Here is a 22018-nt window from a genome sequence, read left to right on the forward strand (position 1 = left end):
TTTTTCTGTTGGTTTAACCTTTCAGTAGCCTTACTTCATCCACAGAAAATTTTAACCTTTTACTCCAAAGGATGCCTTCATTCTTCCCCATCACCCTGACACAGAACCCCACAATGACCCCATTAACTTCTGAATTCTCCATTACTTTCTTCCAGTTTCTCACTCTTCCAGTTTGACTGTGGCCTTTCTCTCTCTGAATCACTTTGTATTGTGTAGTTTCTTCTGTGCTTTTCTTTACCAAAAGGATCGCCTTGTCTTACAAGGCAAGGATCCTACATTTCCTTATATTTTCTCATATTGTATTTGCTCATGCATCTTAGATTGTGACCTCTGTTGAGCTCCCTTTCCATTCTTTACTTTATGCAATTCATCTCTCATAAATCTCTCTATATACCCAGGTGGTGGTTAAAAATCAAATAATAAATTACTTCATCTTTTTAAAAAGGTACAGCTTTCTCATTCAAGCTCAGATGCATTTTGGAGCCACACAAAAACTGATTCTATATTTAAAACCACCCAACTAAGTGCCTAAGGAACATCAAAGAAAGCGAATCAAGTTTTCAGATATAAACTAAGATGGTCTTTTTTCCCCCCCCTCAGTCTGAAGTGTTGTGTGATTCTTTTTAAACTGTAAATCTTTTATATTTTTGCACAGTATAGTTAATCTGCCCCATATAATTTTTTTTTAGCTTTGTTGTGCAATGTAAGGAAACTCCATTTGACTTCAGCCACACTGTATGCCCTACTGTACAATCCATATTGTGCTAAAATAAGTAGTTCTATAAATTCCTGCACCTGGGTCAGTGCAACCCCCAATATCAATACAGGTTGGGGGATGAAGGGATTGAGAGCAGCCCTAACAAGAAGGACTTGAGGGTACTGGTGGATGAAAAAGTTGTCCAGCAACGTGCGCTCCTAGCCCAGAAAGCCAACCATATCCTGGGCTGCACCCCCAGCAGCGTGGCCAGCAGGGCGAGGGAGAGTATTCTGCCCCTCTGCTCTGCTCTGGTGAGACCCCCCCAGGAGTCCTGCGTCCAGCTCTGGAGCCCTCAGCACAGGACAGACATGGACCTGTTGGAGCGGGGCCAGAGGAGGCCACAAAAATTATCAGAGGGCTGGAGCACCTCTCCTAGGTGGACAGGCGGAGAGAATTGGATTTGTTCAGCCTGGAGAGAAGGAGGCTCCACGGACACCTTATTGGGGTAATGGTTTTAAACTGAAATAGGATAGATTCAGAACAGATAGAAGAAAGAAATTTTTTACCCTGAGGGTGGTGAAACACTGGAACGGGTTGCCCAGAGACGTGGTAGATGTCCCGTCCCTGGAAATATTCAAGGTCAGGTTCGACGGGGCTCTGAGCAACCTGATCTAGCAGAAGATGTCTCTGCTCATGGCAAGGGGTTTGGACTAGATGACCTTTAAAGGTCCCTTCCAACCCAAACTATCCTATGATTCTATGAAATTCATAAAAAAGTCAGATCTGAAAATATTTTAGAACTACTACGACTGTTTTTGTGTCATGTTCTAAATTTCTAGTATTTTGGGGACCTTAGCTACAACACTTGAAGGTCTACACAGTGCTATCTTGCAACAAAAGATAAAACGTAATAGAGGAATTATTCACAGGGAGATTAAAGTCTAGGTTTATCACTCATTAAATGGTACCTTCACAGTCTTTTGTTGTATTCAGCTCTGGAATGTGAATTACAAATTAGATGAAGGAATACCTGAAGCAAAAATACTTAAGCTTCTCAGATCCTGTAAGATGTGGGAAACATAACCCCTCCTCAACATGAAGTCTTCATTTGTAAGAACAGCATTTTGTCTGACATTAAATGTTTGCTTAACTCCACCTTTATTTTTTTAAATGAGTGATCAGGAGCACTAGTATGTATCTGGCCAATTTCCTTCATTTCTGTCTATTGGTAAGCAGTTTCGGTTTGCAATATGCTACGCATATAATTGAAGAGCTGTTTTAAGAAAAATTCTCAGATCCCAATATTGTATTCTTTAATCACATAAACAGCTAGTTATGTTTAAAAAAATGCTGAAGTCAAAGGAGTTTGCAAAAGTAAAGGTTCCAGGTTTGTGCTATACCTGTACGTTTAGGCTGAATGCTGAAATTTTGGGTAATAACTTCAGAAAGTATCACCAGTGATTGTGTGTATCCTGGGCTGGACAGCCTTCCACAGCAAGCCTCTTCCAAAAACCAGTGAGGAGTGACCTGGGATGGATAAGAATCTAGTCTATTGTTTTCATTTTGAGGTCTGAACTGCTCTTGTTGGAGAGGAAGGTCTCTTTCAACTGGGGTACTCTCAAAGGCTAATGAAACTTGTTTGGCCCACTAGTGAGTCTGCCCATGATGTGGCCTGACACGACCACACTCCTCGTAGATGAGCACTAGCAGAGTGGCTCTCAGCCACACCTGCGTTCACAATGGATCATCACTTGGTGATGATTTGGAACTAGTGAAAAAGGGTAATGCAGAGCATCAGAGATGGAGGTCTTATTTTAAGTTTAACCTCTTACAACATCAGGAGTATTTCAAATCCCATGACATAACTTCTTTTCCTACAGGCAAAATCCAGAACAGCTTGCATTGCTCAATCTGGGAAATAATTCAGTTAATCCAGTTTAATCAATTTCTTCTGTGCAAAGAGGCTTTAGAAGTTTTCTGGAGAAATTTATACATGCTTCCATGGAGAAAAACAATGCCTGGGACTGTAAGGGATGAATGGAGTCTTTTCTTGTGTCATACCCACCAGTGCAGCTCAGTTTTATCCTGGAGGCAGTGCCAAGCTTAATGTGCAATTGAAGTTGTATTGCTCTAGATTTCGTAGCGTCATGATGAGAGGTCTCGGCCATTTCTAGAGTCATTAGTGGCATTTCAGCTAGGGAAGACAAGATGACATGGATAAGTTCCTGTATAAAATACGGAGCAAGTTAGCCACATAAAGAAAAAAATATTTCATATTTCTGCATGTCTGCTATTTCTATTCAGCATCAGACTCTTAAGAATGTCTTTGCTCTTCACTGCAGTAAAGCTTTCAATGGTTCTGTGGTTGTTTTCAGTGTTGACTATATAGATAAAGTTACTGGATGGAGTAAGATCTGTTGGTCCTCCAAGCTGGAATTCAGTTAAATCAAAGGTTTCTGTCTAAGCTAAATCCAGACTCCTTGCCGTCCTTTTCTGGTCTGCAGATACCTCCTGTTTTTTCTTGCTCAGTCTTCTTAATCACCAATTTCCCCATCAAATGTTGCAATTTCATTACAGAATGTCACGCCTCCATGCAAACCCAGTGTTTAAGGAGAAAGCAGGAAGAGAAAAACAAAATGCTTGAGATTTGTGTTGGACTTTCTATTCAGATGACTATGTGTGATGGCTCTACACAGATTGCTGCATTCATTTTTATGTTTATTTTTATTCTATTTTTAATTTGTCAGATGTTATGACAGAAATTGCAGTACTTCAGTAATTTTTTTGCAAATATGCTGAAGAAATCAGGAGTATTGATACAATTTAGGTCAGTGCCCAACAAGAAACATAGAACCATCATAAGAATCCTGGCTTCAGAAATTCTCTTTTGTTGGTATTCTGTTTACCGAAGTACAAGATAAAGCTAGAAATATACCTGCATGGGCAAGGTATTGAGAGGCAAAAGAGGTAGCTGCTCCCCAGGAGCTTGCTTATATGCACCCTCCTTGTCTCCAGTAGAACTTTGGATTTAAGATAGGGCAAGGTTATGGATGTAGTATCTACCATGGACTATCTAGCACACCTTCTAGACTTCCCCATAATTGTTATGTAGCTGTGCCTTTCCAGATACATTATGTTTTCATTTGTGTAATGTTGCACCCAGACTCCTGTTGCAAAGTGTTAGGAGAAGACTGCTTACTAATGTTGTGTTGTTTCATACACATGCCCACCATTCAGCATGTCATTACGATATTCTACTGTTACTTGGAGGACAAAGACCTACTAGTGAATTCATTCAGCAATACATGTAAAATCATGCTTTAAAATAAGTGTTTGATTCAGTGATTTGCACAGTCAATCTGTTACTTGTTGCCCTAGAAATACCAGGATTTCCCTCCCAAAAATATACCCAGTAAAATATTGTCCAGTGCAGTATAAAAGGTCAAAGTGTGGCATTTTAGATGCCTCTAGACTATTTCTTTTGTTCAGCCTAATTTCCACTCTCTTAGTCAATCACTGAATTACTGAATATTAATTCAAATTATTTCTAATAATATCTCATAATCTTAGACTAGAAGTGATCTTTCTTATCTTGCTGTACAGCCATTTCTGTCCTTCATTTATTATTGATGCTTATTTTAATTAGAGAATATTTATTTTTTCTTTCCTATTACATTTTTATAACTTTCAATGTGTATCACATTTTCTATGATTAAACTGTCGGGATAGTTGACTTAAGAGAACATGTACAGGTACAATTTGTTTTATGCTGAATTGATTTTTAATGCTGCAATTAAACCCTGATCATAGAATATATTCATGCATTGTGTGTCTTTGTTCTCCACAGCCCCGACAGAAGCTCCCTTACATCCTCACCTAGGTAGGTGATTTGTCATTCTTACTACTAAAACATACTTGCTAACTTTATTATAATGAATAATCTGTAAGGTCATATGAAACTAGCTCTGGGGAATTCAAATAAAAATGAGACTCGTATAAAATGAATTGAATTATGTCTAATTATGATTAGTTGTTTTTTCATTGTGATTTTTATTGCTCTTTATTTACTGCCTTTGAGCCCTTGCAGCGCAAGTATATCATGCTACAGAGCTTTTCTTCGTAGCTATGTCTTAAAGCATCTGTTTGCATGAGGACCCATAACCCCCAGTGTGGGACTGCACTGTCACACCAGTGGGGGGTCACAGGGAGAAGGTTTTGTCCCAATCAACCTCCAAGGTGAGCCCAGGAGTAGAGTGCTGCTTCTCCTGTTCTCCAAGCAGGGCACGGAGCAGGCAGCAGCACTCCAGCCCTGCACCCACCAACCCATGTGCTGCAATTTGATTAGTCCAGGATGGATTCTAGCATCCTTGCTCAGTTTGAATAGCAGGTAACAGGTACTTAATTTGTGTAATGAAGTATTTGTAAAGAAAGGTCTGTCTAATACAAATACAGCTGCCAAAATTTTGGGATTTGTGGTTTTTTTGGTGATCATACATGAATGATACCACAAATCTAGGGGGAAAGATGGAGTACAAAGCTTGCAGATGAATGGTTACAAACATTTGCGTAACATATCTCACAGTTTACATTCCTTACATGGATTGACCTTTACTGCCAGCTCCACTGATAGCAGCAGAGAAATTCCGATGAGCTCATGGATTTTTGCTTATGAGTTACCAGAATGAACCCCCTGGCTATCAGAAGTGTAGTACAGTCATTAGGACATCTCATCCCTCCTTGTGCCAGTGTTTCCAAAATCTGGATTTAGAAGGATTTTTTGCTGAACATTCAGAACAACCAACAATTTGGAACAAAAGTTCTTAATGCATTTAGTATGTATTTGATGACTGCATCTTTTCACAGCCACCACACTTTGGTGATAGCTTGGGAGACTTCTTAATTTCATCTGGTACTTTGATCCAGAGGAAGCAAAAAACCCATAACTGAGAAAACCCTGCTTTTGTAACTAGCATACTTTAAAAGCTGATTTCCTCATTTTGTAGTGTATTACTTTAGCTCTAGGTAAGGCGACACTTAGAAAGCACTGGATGATTGCACTGGATTTTTTTTCACATAGTGTTTTTTTTCTTTGTAGCTGAAATGCACAGTGACAGCATTATCCTACGAGATGACTTTGACTCTTACCATCAGCAAGAGCTGAATCCTACCATGTGGTGAGTTTCAGACTTCTGCTTTCCTTTATAGGTGCTTGAGCAAATCAAAACCTTTTTGTTATTATAGTGAAGTATTTCTATTACATTAGTTCCTAGATACCTCAGCTCACATTGGTGTAAGCTTATCTGTGTCTTTGCTCCATTGGGACCTAAATATATTAGTTTATTAATTAATTTATTAATTAGTGACTGAGAAATTCTAAGCCCATTGAAGTGAGTGACAAATTCTCACTGACTTCATAGTTTGAATTAATCTCAAAATAGAAAGCAGCAGTAGAGCTGAGTTCAGTGAAAGTGTTTGTATGAAGATTTTGATTTCTTGAAATCACCATCATTTCATGGAAAAGATGATGAATTTCAAGAATTAAATTTTGGTTTTATAAATTTTTTTTTAATTTGTGTTTGTGTAGTACATATTGCCGGTGAAGATAAATATAGCAAAAATGCCTTCTAAACTGAAATCAAATGTTTCCAAATCATTCAAAAGAAAAAATAACAGGAATTAAATACCTCCATCTAATTTTCAGCTGCTGAAAATTTTTAAGGTTGGTTTTGTTTTTTTTTTTTTTGTGGAAGACAAATTCTTTTAGAGTTTTAGTTTTTACTTTAGTTTTAGTTTTTTAGAGTCAGAGCTGTATTAGCTCTGATCATAGTGAGAGAGCACTTGGACAGCATCTGCCCCTCTGCTCCCTCATTCTCTGCCAAATGATTGCAGAGACCCAACCCACACACTGTTTCAGAAAACAAGGAAAGAGGTGAGGAAAACCAATCATTTCAATGTTCATAAAGCCAAGTATCTACCCCTGGGAGGGATGGACTCCTTAAGTCACTGCCACAGTTCTAAGGGCTCCAATAGTAAATGACAGGACGACATGGAGGACAGCAGTTGGCGGAGCCTACAGGAGGGGCACACCCAGTGTTGCCTTAGCTCAGAAGTGGGGAGTTGGAAACAATTGCAGACTGTTAGCTTCTAGTCAAAAGGAATGTTCTTTCAGCAAAGATAACTCATAGCCAGACCTCTCAGTCTTCAGTGTTAATGATTTTACCACCAGAGTTATCACAGTGATGAAGTACCAGTTCATATGATGTATCTATGTACATCACAAAAGAGGAAGTTATAGGTCTCTTCTACTACAAAACCAATTCTGTTTTATATAGTGAATATTTCAACTGGTCATACTACAACCGGATAAACCCATCTGTTGGTCTTAACACAAAGTTTTGAAGTTTGGAGTCCCCTTTTTTCACATGAGGTTGTTACTGAGTTTTCTATCCCTTCCAATCCTATTTCATAAATATAACTAATTTTATTTATTTGATTTATACAAGACACAGAAATATTTTAATGGCTTAGTTTATCTTTTTCAGACACATTCTTGATGGGCATTTTAGCAGTTACCTGCATTTGTTAGTTAAGAATACATATGTTCTGTGAAATTAGACTTCATTTTCCTTTTTATTAAGGCCTGTCACAGTTTTCCATCTGTGCAGGTCTTTCACAGTTTCACCATCTTCACAGAATCACAGAATGTTTCGGGTTGGAAGGGACCTCTGTGGGTCATCTAGTCCAACCCCCCTGCCGAAGCAGGGTCACCTAGAGCAGGCTAAGTATGTAAAAAGATTGTGGTTTCTGGAATTTTATGGATATTTTCCTTTTGCACACACTTATTATAATACTTTTTAATGTGTGCCTACTATTTTTCTTCCTTTTGTTCTTTTTGTGTGATGTCTTTAAATGTTTTTCTGGACAGATGCATTAAGGACCTGGAATACTATAATGTAAAAAATACTCTTTCTTTATGGGAATGAATAGATCAAGGACTCTTAATGGGTTACAGAATAGCTGCCAAGGTAGATAGCTTTAGCAGCAGTGTGTTAAATGGACTTGAGTGGAAAGAAATGAGAGGAGGCATTATTTCCCTGCAGATGTCTCATAACTCACAGAGGGCCTGCCTGTTGGGAGCTTCTGTAATTTATTTATCTATTGCTCTCTTATCGTTAAATTCATTCTTGCTTTATAGAAGTCTCCACAGAGAAATTTCAGACTAAAAAAGCCCCCAGTCTCCTCCTCCTTTTGTCCCCAAGATTTGGTTTTGGTCACCCTGGAAAAACCTTGATGCACCTTGGTTGGTGGGGCAGTGCAGAGAGATGTGTGCTGGGAGAAAGAGGTCCAAAACTCACTGCAATCCAGAGATAGATTTTCCTGTAATAAGACCAGAAAGCCAACATTTTCAGCAATTCTAAACAGAAGATGTACAAATAAAAGAAAACCATAATGAGGTGTCATGAGCTTTTCTGCATAAAGGATTTCTACAGTAGCTCTGCCTCCAGTGAAAACCCGCTTCGTGGCAGAAAGCTCATTCTCATTTGATTGTCTCGTGGGAGTTCAATCAGGCATTATTAACAGTTTATGCCATCCACCCTAAAATTGCTTTTTTTCCCCTGGCAGCTGCTAAAATCCCATCTTTACCACAAACAATTGCGGTAACTGCTAGAGCAGTATTTCCAGCCCTGCTCAGTTCCCGGTCTGCTGTGCTCGGGGTGTGCGGTAGCAGCTGCCTTGCTTGCACTGATATTCCAGCAGTGCCGTGTCACTAGGGGCCAGTTCAGCTAAGCCACTCTAATAATTTCTGAAACCATTATTTGTGTAAAGATGAAAAGAGAAGTGTTTGTATTTTCCTACAATCTTTTCTTCCCAAATCCTACCTAACACTGGCTTGGATGTGATTAATATTGCCCCACTCCTCCTGATCCCCTTTCTGGCATGTGCAGCTCCGGCAGAGGCGTACAGTCCAAGTGCACAAGCAAAGCATTTTATAGCTTCTGTGTGTGTCTAATTTTATGAGTCCCAGCAGAGCCGGTGTGTCACTCCATCGCTAGGAGAGGCCTCACATCAAATAACTATTTTGCACAAGGGCACTGTATGATTTCGAGAGCGACTGCCTGGTTTTTATGGATTTCTGCTCTTTCAAATGCATTAAAAGACACATCCCTCCCAGCAGCCATCTGCTTCTTTGGAAGCTCAGGAGCAGGGAAGGAGTGGGTATGAGTGTTTCTGAAACTGCAAGGGGAGGAGAAAGGGCAAGTTGGGATGGGGCTCTTTTTAAAGAGAAAAATCGGAGCATCTGGGAATAGGTTCCTGACCTAAATCACAGTTTGGTGATTGGAAGAAACAGGAGAAATCGGTGAAGTGGGAAAGGACAAGGAGAGGAGGAGGAGGCAGCAGGAGACAACACATAAGCGGAAGGAAGCAAGGAGGATTTCTGTGCTGGGAATGCAGGAGTGGGAGCATGTCTCATCCTTCTCATTTTCTTGGGACTCAACCACCATGGGCATTTTCTTGTGTGGTGTGCATAACTAATTATTATATTCTTTTCTTCCAGCATGCAATCCTGTCAGAATAAGATTATTTCTAAAGTCCCTAATCCATAGGCACAAGCCTGCTTACTTAAGCAAAGATTTCCTCATTTCTTGGGTCTCATTTGCCACCAACTTTACAAAGATGTCTTTGGCTTGTGAAACAAATATGCTTCATACATTCATAAATGTCCAATGTATTTTCTGTCTAACATGTTTTAGCTGTGGGAGTTAAGGTAGGTGACTCCCAGTCCATGGTAATTGTAGCACCAATGGCCATGCTAAGCAGTTCACAGCTGACTTAGGGAACCAATTAGACAGTAGTGTTTAGTGCATTTTTCAATGAGAATTCTAATAGTATAGGTGACTGGTGGTCCATAAGACTTCCTGAAAACTGGCGGGATTGTGTTAGTTCAGAAAGCTCAGAAACCATGAAAGTAATTGTTTTGCTGTGCAGGGAAAGTGAATCTTCACCATGTACTACTTGCCAAGGAGAGCTCAGGGAATGGCTGAATGAGAAGAGGTCTATGGGTGGTATCTGGAAGGCTGTTGAGGTCATTGAGCACCTATTTCTGTGACCATCTCACCTCTGTGTAACCTCATAAAATTGCAGAGGAGAGTATGAAAAAGGTGCTATGTACGAAATGAAACAGGCCAAAGAAGAACAAATCTAGAAAATAACATTGTCTAATCTTATGATAAATGATTTAGTATTGAGAAAAAAGAGGGGAAAAAGAAGATGCATACATTAATAAAGAAGATGTGCTGGCACTAATGTATGTTTCTGTATAAAAGAGTTTTAACAGTAGGGCAACAGGAGATTCAGTACATTTGAAAAAGAATGTACAGGATCTTGTTGCTGGCTAAAATCGCCTTCCCAGCTTGATGCCATGTTTCATCTCAAAGCCTATCAGAACTCCAAACAGCAATCACTTATAGAAGACATACTTTTCAAAGATGACATGAAGAAAATCTGAGCATTTAAAATCAACCAATAAGAAGCAGGCTCCATCACTTCTTCATGTGGTGAAAGGTACAGTGATGTTTTCAGTGGCAAAGAGGTGGAGGAAAGCTTTGTGACAGGAGAGAGCAGTCCTAAAGTGGTTTCCAAATTGCACTAAAACTGCTGGATTAAACTTCAGAAAGATTTATGCTTAAAAATCTCTTGGCAGCTTGAGCTGTTTACCTTCTTTGTAGTCCAGACATCACAAAATACATCAGTCACTATAACATCCACAAACTCAGGTATTATAGAGGGAAACGAGATGACAAATAGGGATGAGGAAAGAGCAGATGTTTCCCCTTCAGCAAAGTGAAGAACAATAGCAGAGAGAGGTGGGACTCTAAGCCAGAGAGGAGAGCGATGGCAGGTCTGCAGAGAAGACATATAGATGAGTATGACACATGTCAACAGTGGCAGTGAGTACCAGCTCTGAAGAGAATGCTGAAGTGATTTTAACCTGCTAAGATTTTAGACTAGGCAGGTGAGAAAGATAACATGAAAAGCTGCACCCAGCCAGGACAATTAATACTGTCTCCTGTTTGTATAAATGGGAAAGAAATTAACCTTCCTGTCTGCACCAGGAGAGGAGCAAACTGGATCACTTCTGAGCACGTAATACAATGGCGATGATCTGAGGAACAGCAGATGAATTATCTTACTCTTCATGCATTCCTGTCAAGCTACTGACCAATTTATTGTCAGAAGTAATACATTTCAAAGACAGCACAAAGGTTTGAATCAGGATTACCAACAGGCATCTGATTTCTTATGAGAGAAGTCATCCTGGAAAAGATGAGTGATGATAAAACAGCCATATTAGAAGGACAATGTTTCTGGATTTCCAGACAGTATTTCGTAGACCACATTACAGAAGTCGAATAGATCAAAAGCTGAATCACTTTGTATTCATTGAAATAAGAGAATTACAAAATTAAAATATGCCTTGGATTATGTATCCTGCCCTTTTAGAATTGCGTAAGTGGTCCCAACATAGTATTCATAGGCAAAGTTTTCCTGCCCGGTCTGCCTCTCCCTGCACATATCAGTGATTCAGGGTGATGCCTCATCATAAAACCCCCCAGTGTAGGGGCAGATAGTGAAAATAAAGCTTATAAACAGCCAGAACCCTACAGCATTCCAGGTATTCTTCTAGTTCCTGTTCCTGTGCTCTTCAGCTGTCAGAGTTTAGGGATCAAGTGAAGTTTAGATAGTGACAAAACAAGTATTCCATGAACTCTGATTCTGTTCTTTTTCTTAAAGTACACTTTGGTTCACTCACATGCTCTCTTCTTGTCCTATGTTGAGAAATAAAATTATTGACTCATATTAACTCATTGAAGTTGATAGGAACTACATTACTTTATTAAAGGATTTAATTTTGCTTCTTAAATCTAAAATACTAAATGCTATCAATGTGAATTGCTCAATGATTTTATTGACATGCTCATACAGGAAAAAAACTCAAGGATTTTTTACATCTGACTTCGTTTTGTGAAGTGGAGCTATAACTGATCTTTAATAAAATCTCAGAATAAGGGAGAGATTTGGAAAGTGGAAAAGAGGCATTCATCTTTGACTTTTGTAATGGACTTGGGCATAAGAAAGCCAGTCCTGTGCTGAATTCACCCAGGACCAACTGAAGAGACTTAAAATAACAAATCTAATCAATTATTCACCACATCTATGCATCCAAAAACCTAATATCTATCACTCAGAACAGCTTAGCACTCACAGATCTGCAGGGTATTGTGCAGGGTATTGTATGCTGCCCAGAGTTAACCCATTCTGCCAAAAGTTACCCATACTTTGCTGCCCTGGGAAGGTCTCCCAGGAGCCAGGGGAGTGGTGAGGAGCCCCAGCCTGATGCAGGAGTGGAACAGGCGGTAGCTCCACTTAGTTAAACATGTACTTTAAAAACACATTTAAACATTATTTTTAATTGCTACCTGGGTTCGCAGCAGCCCATCAGATCTTTTGGGTACATGGCCCCTGCAGGGAAAAGATGCCCCGTCCCCATGGGGTAGCTGGCAATGCTACCAGCCTCTTCCTAGAAATGCAGCTGGAGATTTCATTTGTCCTGTCCAGGATCATGGTGGGCTGATGGTTTTCAGATACTCAGGAATAGTAAAATCCTACTCCGAGCAGTTTACAGAAAAGATTGCAGAGGTATAAAAAAACACTTATTAATGAAAAGACAAACAAGCAGTATAAATTATGAAAAGACGTGAAAAAAACCCAAGGAAACTTGTGTAAGAATGGACTATGGTCATTGAAATCTCTGTCACGTATGTTGACAGCAAGTCCTTATCTCCTTGGAGTTTCTTCCCTTCCATCTGATTTCCTGTAAGATCTGCCATCCAGAAATCAGCCAGAGAATGAGAAGCCAGAAGAAAACCAAACCTTTCCAAGCTACTAAACTACATCTGGGCTGTATATACGTGAACGTGTATTTTGGCAGCATTATGCGTCAGAAAGGGTGGCCAAGTCTGAAGCACTCTGTGAAAGAAGCCAAAGAAAAAACTGCCTGAACACCCCTTATGTGAGTCCGTTGCACTTAAAACTCTAAAAATATCAGTTGTCAAAGTACAAACAAAAAATCAACAATAAATAAAAAGATTTGGAGTGAGTTCACCCTTGCTTACAATGGAGGTGCTCTAGGAGAAAATGTGAGCCTGCAGGCTCAGTTACAGCTGAGCTTTCGATGCCTGAAGGCAGTGTTGGTCAGTGCTGTCGGAGACAGGTTGTCAGGGGCTGGCAGCTTCTCTGAGATTTTTTTGAAAACTCTCTCATACCAAGAGCTGATGCCCTGATCCTCAAAGGTGAGGGAGAGGTCCCTTTACCTCTGCTCCACAGCCAGGCTGCCTACAAAGTCCCTCATATTATATTAAGGAATATTAGGAGAGGCGCGATTACTTGGCTTAGCAGCACTTACCAGCCTCTCTGGGATTTTCTTCATACTTTTTCCCCTAAAAGATGAACAGAGTGGCAACTCTCTTACAAGGAATATGGGATACGACAAGTATGAATAGAAAGCAGCAGCAAGAGCTGCATTACAGTAGCTGGGCTGTAGGAGCCTCTTGGCTCCCTGTTTTGGGTAGGGTCTGTGGCCTGGAGTCTGCCCTTCAGGGTAAATAACCCCGCAGGCTGGAGGGGGGCTGATCCTACCCCCTTCCCCTGAGCTATTCTGTATGGTAACTCTGCGGCGGTGGGTTTACATGTGGTATAGCAAACGTGCAGTAATGATTTTGGATAAAGAGTAAAGGGTAAATTATATATGTAAGGGTCCAGCTTGGTTTCCCATGGCATGATGTTTGCAGACCGTGAGCAAGGACACTCCTTATGGGAGGGGGGACAGTGTGCAGAGAGCAAGTACTTATTTGCAAGGAGCTTTCTCGAGAGGCAGCATACGTGCAGTTGCTTAACATTCAGCACCATGATAAAAAAACAATCCAATTTGTCTGAGAGCCAAGCTATAAAGGTCTTCTTTTACAGGTTACAAGCCCGATGCGGTCTCAAATGTACAGTTTCTGATTTCCACTTTGAACATGGTGTGTTCTTCCTACAGGTCTGAATGCAGTAACTGCGAGGTTGGGGAGCAGTGCGGTGTGATAATGCATGGCAATGCCGTCACTTTCTGTGAGCCATATGGTCCCAGAGAACTGGTAAGTGAAGGCTGGCTCATCTGCCGGGACTGAGACTGCAGGCTGTGAATCGAGGCTGCATCGGCTGCAGAGATGTCGGTGTGCTTTGGAAGTTTGGTGTTCAGTGGAAAGCCTCTTAAGCAAGGCCATAGGGCCATGGAGGAGCACCCCAGGAACATCCCACCGCTTTAAACTATAGATGCTAACCAAAGGTTATTCCAGTAGTTTTCAAGGGAAAGTCTCTTGATCCAGCGTGCATCCAAATTATTTAAAATATCCATAAAAGACTGGAAAGGCAAGGAAATAGAACAGTGTTGTAAAAGTGGCATCATTCTCTTTTTGTTTCTAACAATGAAATAGAGACAAGGTTCATTTTTCTTCTCTTATTCTATCTGATGTGTTTCATTTTTTCTTGTTGCTGTTGACAAATGTTAATTTGGTTGTAAAACATCATTTGTGAATAGTGCATCCTACAGACTTAAATGCAGCCTGGGGCAAGCACTTGCCAGTCTCAGGAAAGTGCATGTAACAGATTGAGTCATGATGAAGGTGACAGAGTTAATTTCACTGGGGAGCAGTTTGGTCATAAAATTGCTGTAAGAAACAACATGGTGCAATTTGCATTAACTTGGAATCATCTGGGTGTGGAGAATGAATTGAAAGATGTATAACCAATGCCCACTTGCTGATGCTGGGCAGCTAGCTGCAATGATATACATAAAATGGAAGTTTTGGAAAGAACTGAAAAACTAAAAGACCAACACAAAGCCTGTGTAATTCAGACTTAATCTTCATGTTTTCAACAGTCTTCAGAGTGGAGGGAGAGGGTGGTTAGAGTTATTTGAAGAGCATACGTGGAAGACGGCCATAAAACAGAAGTGGTTTTGGCCAGGCATCTGCTCTTCATTTCAGACACTGACATTTCTTTTAACAGGGTTGATTTTACATCCTTAACAGAGACCAAAATTCCACAAATGCAGTGTAGATATTGCTGGTGTGGTGAGTGAAAGTCATAAACATGTAAAACTAATTCAGAGGTTTTACGGATAAAGCAGAATTTCAGTCATTTCCATCACAGCCAGCTCCAGCCGGGGAATCCTGACAGGGATGCTGAATTGCCTCTCTGCTACTTTGAATCCTATTTGAACGTACTATGCTTCATTAACTGCCTTGAGAAGAGATGCATTGTTTTACGTCCTGTTCAAAAATTAAGACACACCACCGGGATATTTTTCCCAATTTTTAAACTCATTTTTAGTTGTAGTATTGAGCATAGGTAACACTGCTTGAAAAACAATCTGTTTATGACATTTAGCAAACCTAGGCTCCCCAGCTATGAGGGTTTTGAAATGTCATTAATTAGCTGTCTTCTCCCTGCTGATATGTAATTTAGACTATCCTTAGTAATCATGAATTGGCTTCAAAATAGAGTGTTGGGCTGTATTTCTTGCGTTACCACATGGTAAAATAGCGCTATCATGGCATCAGGAACTTGGAAAAATTTATTATAATGCCAAAGTGGTATGAATAAATAATCAGTGAAAAAATCATCATGATTATAAACAGTTAGCAGCCTAATAATGAAAGTGTTTATAAATATTATGGCAGTGTTGCAGAAAAGTCAAATCCTTCTGAAGGAACATGCTAATGGCTTAACATTTTGGATGAGCACAGGATGGTATTCATGCTAGAGCTGTGACATAATTTTGAGTACAGGCATAGGTTTAAATCCCTGTTTGCTTAGAACCAACTTGTTTCTGATTTGTAGTCATGTTTCAGCAATTTTGCAATATATCTCTTCCTGTTACAAATTTTAAAACCCGCTTAATTCCTCCAATCATTATGCATTTTTATTCTATCATCTCTACTATATGAGTCCCATTCTGCCCCTGCTTGAAGTGGCTCTTTAAATGTCTGTTCCTGTTCATAGCTTCTAGTGCCACATTATTGCTTTAAAATACTTGGTCACGAAGAGTTGAATTTGCAAAACATATTATAGCAACAGCTGAGAGAGCTGCTGGTTTGCTTCCTTCACCTCCCTCTCTGCTCCTGACTCCCAGCAGCCGCCTGTTACTGCAGGCATAAGGCTTCTAATGCCAACCATCTATGTCTATTGGTGAGAATTTACAACTGGCAAAATCCTGGAAAGATGTATAGCATCAGAGATGCTGCAAGCAAAGGAAAATAGCTGCTGAAGGCTCCCTACCAACCTCTCTGCAGCATCTGAATTTAGTAGTCCTTTGCAGAACTTTGGAAGAAGCTTTTAGCATGTCTAATGCTTTTCTCTAAAGCATTACTGAAACGACTTACAACATAGTCTGTTTTAAGTCTATGTGAGTGCCTCTTCTGTGATAACTGATATATTTAATTTCTTAGTGATATGAGCCACTGAACATTGATAAAGGGTCTGATATTCAAATGAGAATTGCACAACATAATTAATTGAATGTAAACTAATATAACAGGTTCTCATAACTCAAGTCAGAAGGCACTTTATTATTTGACATGATAAATGTGATACCTAATACTGAATCAATCCTGACAAAACGGACTTAAATAGGCTTGTGAGTGTATTTTCAAAGGAGTTGTGTAAATGCAGCTTCCCTGTTTTTATTTAAAGACTAAAATTACCTGTTAGGAATATTCCAAAGAGAAGAAAACTGTATTTTAAGTAAACGTTGTGTAGAGATAGTGCCAAATTTTCAGGTAGTTCTTAAAGTTGTTGTTTGAGATTAATGTGAAGCCTTGGGAATTTGTCCTGCTGAATCTGTCTTAGTTCACAGATCATTAATAACTTTGGTAAATTTTGCATATTTACACACACTCTCCTAAAGCACATGTAGTCTTCTTATCAGCTAATCTTCAGTGCGTGTCAAAGACGATCCCGTTCTTTAATATTTATAAGAAGCTCCCCTCTGTATGTAATACGTGTGTAGAAAAGAAACAAAACACACCAAAAACTCATGCCAATTTATGCAGGTCTCCATCCGTTATTTTCAAAGCATCGTTTCACTAATAACTCAACTTGGTGCATGCCCCAGCACTGAAAGAAGTCCAATCCCTTTTGCTCTTCTGCACCATTGCCTGTTCCCTCCCACTGGAGAGAGAGCTGGTATCTGTATGAGAATTGGTGGGCTGAATGACAAACCACAGCAGAAAATTCATCCAGGTTAAAACTGACTTGCAAAGGAAAAAGACTATTAGTTTAACAGAAATCAACTATTCGAGCTGATTTAACATGTAGCTACACAAAAGCTGATGTTAGTTCATGGAAGGGAACGGAGGCAGCTATCACCCAGAATTTGTTAATCATATACTTTTACAGACATATTTGCAAAGAAATAGAAATTCTTTTGAAAGTCTTCAAAGACAGAAAAGCCAATACAAGCGACTGAGAGACATTTGTTCTGTGTCAATGAAGTCCTAAAGAACAGTCAAAAAACATCTGCACAGGCTAGTAAGGGACTTCAGACATGAGAGAGATCTCTCTCATCAGTTTTCATCTTTATCTGCATAGTCAATAATTTAAAAGAGCAGGAATACCTGGTAATGGAAGAATCTTTGCTTTCACCACGTGACTCAGGGAAACTACGCAGAAATTGTACTGTTCATCATTACAAAATGCTGATAAACTTGCCTTTGTAATACTGGCATAGTTAGTGGGTGCTTGAAACAATGTAGCATCTTCCAAGTTGTTGAGTCTAATACTGACTTGGGTGCTGGCTTTTTTAGAACATGACAGTTCAGTGTTCACGAGCTCAAATGTTTAGCTGTATTTTTCTGATTACCACTTTTGTTCATTCTTATCTATTATTCAGTTTCCTCTGCATCACTCACTTATACAAGCAAAGTGGGAGGATCACTGAAGTCCTCCAGGTGCTCTACTTGGAGCTGCCTCCATGCAGACTCCCAGCTGAGCTCCTGTAGCCAAAGCGTGCTAGTCCCAGGACCTTACTTCTAGGGCTGAATTTGCTCACTAGTTTTACTTCTCTGTGGCATATCCATGTTATGATGTGGTGCATTCATGCAATCGCAAGGAGCTCCTCTGATGGAAGAGTCTGTCACTGCTCTCATGGGAAATGACATGCATTATTGATACGTAGGGTCTGACATGGAAGGACGACTCCAAGGTCTTGAAATCTAGGCTGCAGGCGTCACTGGCAACAATATCAGCTTAATTTATTTGAGGTGTTTGCTGTTCCTGTTCTTCTAATCAGATGACTTCTGTCACGATTGTGTAAACTTACTGTCTGGCCAGGTCATGCCTTTCTTCCTTTTCTCTTTTGATATAATGTTTCCATTGTCTTTCAGCTTGTACATTTTTCCTTCTTCAATATATCCGCTAAAATCTGCTTATAATGATAAAATATAACTTTGTTGGGTCTTTTGCTAAAGTGAATGTACCAAACTTTGAGTCTCCTCTTTTTGGGGTGACCCTCCAGTTGGTCTTTCTGCTTGCTAAAGAGTTGCAATGATTTTTTAGCTCTCTGATAAAATAACTAGATCAGGCAGTGTTTATAGGCAGTGCTTCTGCTTTGCTTGTTATGTACCAGTATTGTTAAGTCCAACATTCAAAATGAAATGAAAATAAATAAGTGTGCTTCACAACACTCTAGTTCTTTTTATCTTATAACATTTGCAGGAAAACAGTCCTAGTTTGAACTACTGAAATATGGAGGCATTGAAAGAAAGGAGAAAGGCATCAAAAGAGGGTGGTGTGCTGAATACGGAGTGAGCGCTCAGTGTTTTATGCCTCTTTCTAGGTCTTGTTTGGATGTGAACAGTGTGTAGATGCTACTACAAAATTTATGCAATATCACTACGGTTTTGTTTGATTTGCTGTTGAAGACTTAGACTTTGTTATTCCCTCTAATATTTCATTTTATTATTTTAAGTTTACTTAATGTTATTTTTATTATTTATTTATGAACATTTAAAATTCTTATTCTGTCCTGGGAGAAGTAAGTGAAAACCATTCTGTATATACAGATTTATACTAAGCTGACCATAGACAACAGGGTTCAATTTTTCAGTCTTCTGAACACTGGTCAAACACCAGTGTTTCATACAAACGTGCTCAGTTTCAAGACATTAACACAGTAAAAGAAAAACATTCCAGCTTTGACATATGATGAGATATCAATAATTGAAAACATAACAGAAATGTCCATTATCACTCAACCTGAAAGTGCTGGTGATTAATAGTTTTATGTGCTGGAGATCTAGGTATCCAGAGAGATTCCATGCTTTCTAAGAAAAACAAGTGATGAATGCATTGGTTTGCTCATCTAACACAACCTCTCTTCTGTTTGCTTTTCTTCCTGTAGACCACCACTGGCCTTAACACAACTACTGCATCTGTCCTTCAATTTTCCCTTGGTAAGTTTACCTCACTCTTTCACCCAAGAAAGTGTAAAAAGTCATTGCTGCAAACGAAAATGGCCCTCAAATTCAGCTTTACCTTTCTGGTCAATGTTCCACTCGACAAGAGGGATTAAAAAAAAATCTTTAAAAAGTGCAGCACATTTATTCATCTCCTAATCTAAACTTTGGAAAGGAGCAACTCCAGTAGATACTCTGATGATGGGAGCCATACTCATGTTTGGGTTTTGTTTTATTCCCTCTTCTTTTATAACCTCACAGATAATACTCTAATCTCCTGCTCTTTCTCTGAAGTGTGATTACTGTTTCTAAAAAATGAATTTTTCTAACAATTTAAACCGTTGATATATTCCAAGTTACAGCTGGGTAGTGCTGTTTGTAACACACCTGCACAAAGAGAATAAGTAGAGCAGACCAGAACTAAATGCTATTTAGTTCATATTATCAACAGCATGTTTGTATGTTGTGTTTAGAATACCTGCTGTAGGTTATTGCACATTTTCACTGTGCAGTTGTGGCTATGAATTGTGGTAGAAGCTGTGGCTTGGGCTGAGGGCAAATTTGGAACACAATTTTTAACTCATATCGCAGTGTTCAAAAGATGAAGGAAAAATGTTTTTGTAATACAATTATTTCAAGTAAAAAGCAAGCAGGAAATGTAACCTGCTTCCTCTGTGGACCCCTGGATATATGTTTCAGAATCATATTCCTATTTTTAAAAAAGTAATTCTCCAAAAGTATCTCAGCAGAGGTGTGATTAAACTCTGGAAATCTCAGCTCGAAATAAAAGCTATCAATCAGGTAGCTTGGGAGGTAGCTTGGTTTTTTTAATGGGTTGGAAATAAAAATCCTAGAAGGCTCAGAAATAAGTCATTTAAATTTGTTTTTACCTGAAGTTTTCCATTTAACTATTTGAGGTCATCGTCACCTGTCAACCCGCAATTGACTGCCATGTTAATACTTCTAAGGATTGGCATCTATCCTTTTATTTTGAATTATTGCTTTTAAAAAGCCGGCAAAATGTATCCAATCCTAAATTGAACAATTGCATAAATATTGGGCACCTCCAATGAAAACAAGCCTGGAGCTACCCAGCAGTTTCATTCAGACAGTGAAAGGAGAGAAGCTTGTTTGATCTGCTAGGATGTGTCACTCGCCCACAGAAGCCCTCCCACCTTGGCTGTGCCCGAGGATAGGTGACTTCTACAATGCTGCAAGTTGGTGACGGTGGAGGAATTTTGCTTTTCAGGATAATTTACAGAAATCCTCTATGGATTATTCTCACAGTGACCCAGAGTGGTTAGCAGCCATATAGCCTGAAGGTGTTGGTAGATAAACATTTGCGGTCACAGCTCAGTGGCTGATGTCTGCTGCAGATGAACTGCGGAAGGGTGCAGGCTCCCAGAAGTTTCAAAATTAGACTTAACATTTCACTAGTAACCTTTGTTCCTATTAGTTGGGGAAGGTCAAATAAAAAAAAAAGGTTAGAACAGGCTGAGTAGGAAGTGTCCTATATGACAATATTGTCATGAATGTGTGGTGAGAACACCTTAAACTGTACCAGTCAGAACCAGTAAAATCCCAGATACGGCGGAGCAGGAGAGGGGTGTATGCGTGTCTGAGAAAATCAAATTTCATCCTGAAGTTCAAAATGTATCACATTTCCCCATGTGCCTGTGTTAGGCTTGAAATGCAGTGCAGATTGGTTTTGTAACTGATAAAAGCCAGCGTGAGCCGGGGGACTGCTGCTGAGCTCAGCAGTACTTGGCTTTCGAATCATAAATCTAAACGAGGCATTTGCCAGTTTCCAGTTTATTCCCAAATGTCCGGTTTAATCATAACACTATTTAGGGATTCATCCAACGGAATTGCCTTTTTTTGAAGAATGTTTAACACTTTCTATTGACCGCAGAATAGCTTAAGCTGTAATCTTTTGGGGATATCTTTACATTAAATTCGCCACCTAGCTTTGGCCACGTTAAAGTGCATACCCTTTGATTTCTCTCACCGCTCATTATAAGATGGAAATTTGTATTTGCAGGAATATAAGAAGATGAGGACTGGGAAATTAAGCAAAAAAATGGTGCTGATTTCACCAGAAGTTCCAGGTCCTTTTAAACCGTGTGGTCAGGAAGGCTAATACCCTAGTGAATTTTTCATTAGTTGAGATTCTGTGCAGTGTCCTTCACGTGCCACCTATTTGGTAGTCTTGCCCTTCAAAGGGCAAGGGGGTTGAAAAGACACCCTTAAAATGAGGGCTTAATTAGGATGACAAGATAATTACCAAGGTCTATTCAGCACACGGAACTACATTAACGTGCAGTATCTTTTCTGAGTGAGAGCAACTTGTTTGGCACACAGCGTTCATTCGGAGCCACCCAGAGCTGGTGGCATTGCCTTTTGGTCCAGGGCTGGGGTGATGTTTACATTCACACACTCTCTGCCCAAGTGTGCAGAAAATTTCAGTTACTTAAAATGTCTGAATCATCCATGGCTACATTTCTTCAAGACCATACCCTGACATGTGAAAGACGAAGTCTAGCAGTTTCATTAATGTTCAGTGGGATTGTTAATTGAGATATTTAAAGCAATGCCTTTGGGGTCTCTCTAGGCCAGAACATCTCATTCAACAGTCTGGGATTGCAGGATATTACACAAAAGCCTCCGGACTCAGCTGCCACACAGTGTTAGTCTGATTCATTAGCTGAAATATTTTCTGTTTCTCATTCCAAAGCTCAGTCTTTTCCCCTTAGCTACATCCCTG

At 39.7% G+C, this 22018-nt stretch overlaps 1 protein-coding gene across 2 annotated transcripts in view; it reads left to right on the forward strand.

Moving 5' to 3' along the window:
- RELN (reelin) overlaps positions 1 to 22018 on the forward strand; it is a 300342-nt gene that overhangs the window by 128750 nt on the left and 149574 nt on the right. For both annotated transcript variants that reach the window (XM_075429592.1, XM_075429593.1), the window contains exons 5-8: positions 4545 to 4577; positions 5793 to 5871; positions 13797 to 13893; positions 19200 to 19251. In XM_075429592.1, the coding sequence (XP_075285707.1) occupies positions 4545 to 4577; positions 5793 to 5871; positions 13797 to 13893; positions 19200 to 19251 (261 nt within the window). The remainder of the gene's footprint in view (positions 1 to 4544; positions 4578 to 5792; positions 5872 to 13796; positions 13894 to 19199; positions 19252 to 22018) is intronic.

This window comes from Opisthocomus hoazin, chromosome 8 (assembly GCF_030867145.1).
Source record: "Opisthocomus hoazin isolate bOpiHoa1 chromosome 8, bOpiHoa1.hap1, whole genome shotgun sequence".
Classification (NCBI taxonomy): Eukaryota; Metazoa; Chordata; class Aves; order Opisthocomiformes; family Opisthocomidae; genus Opisthocomus; species Opisthocomus hoazin.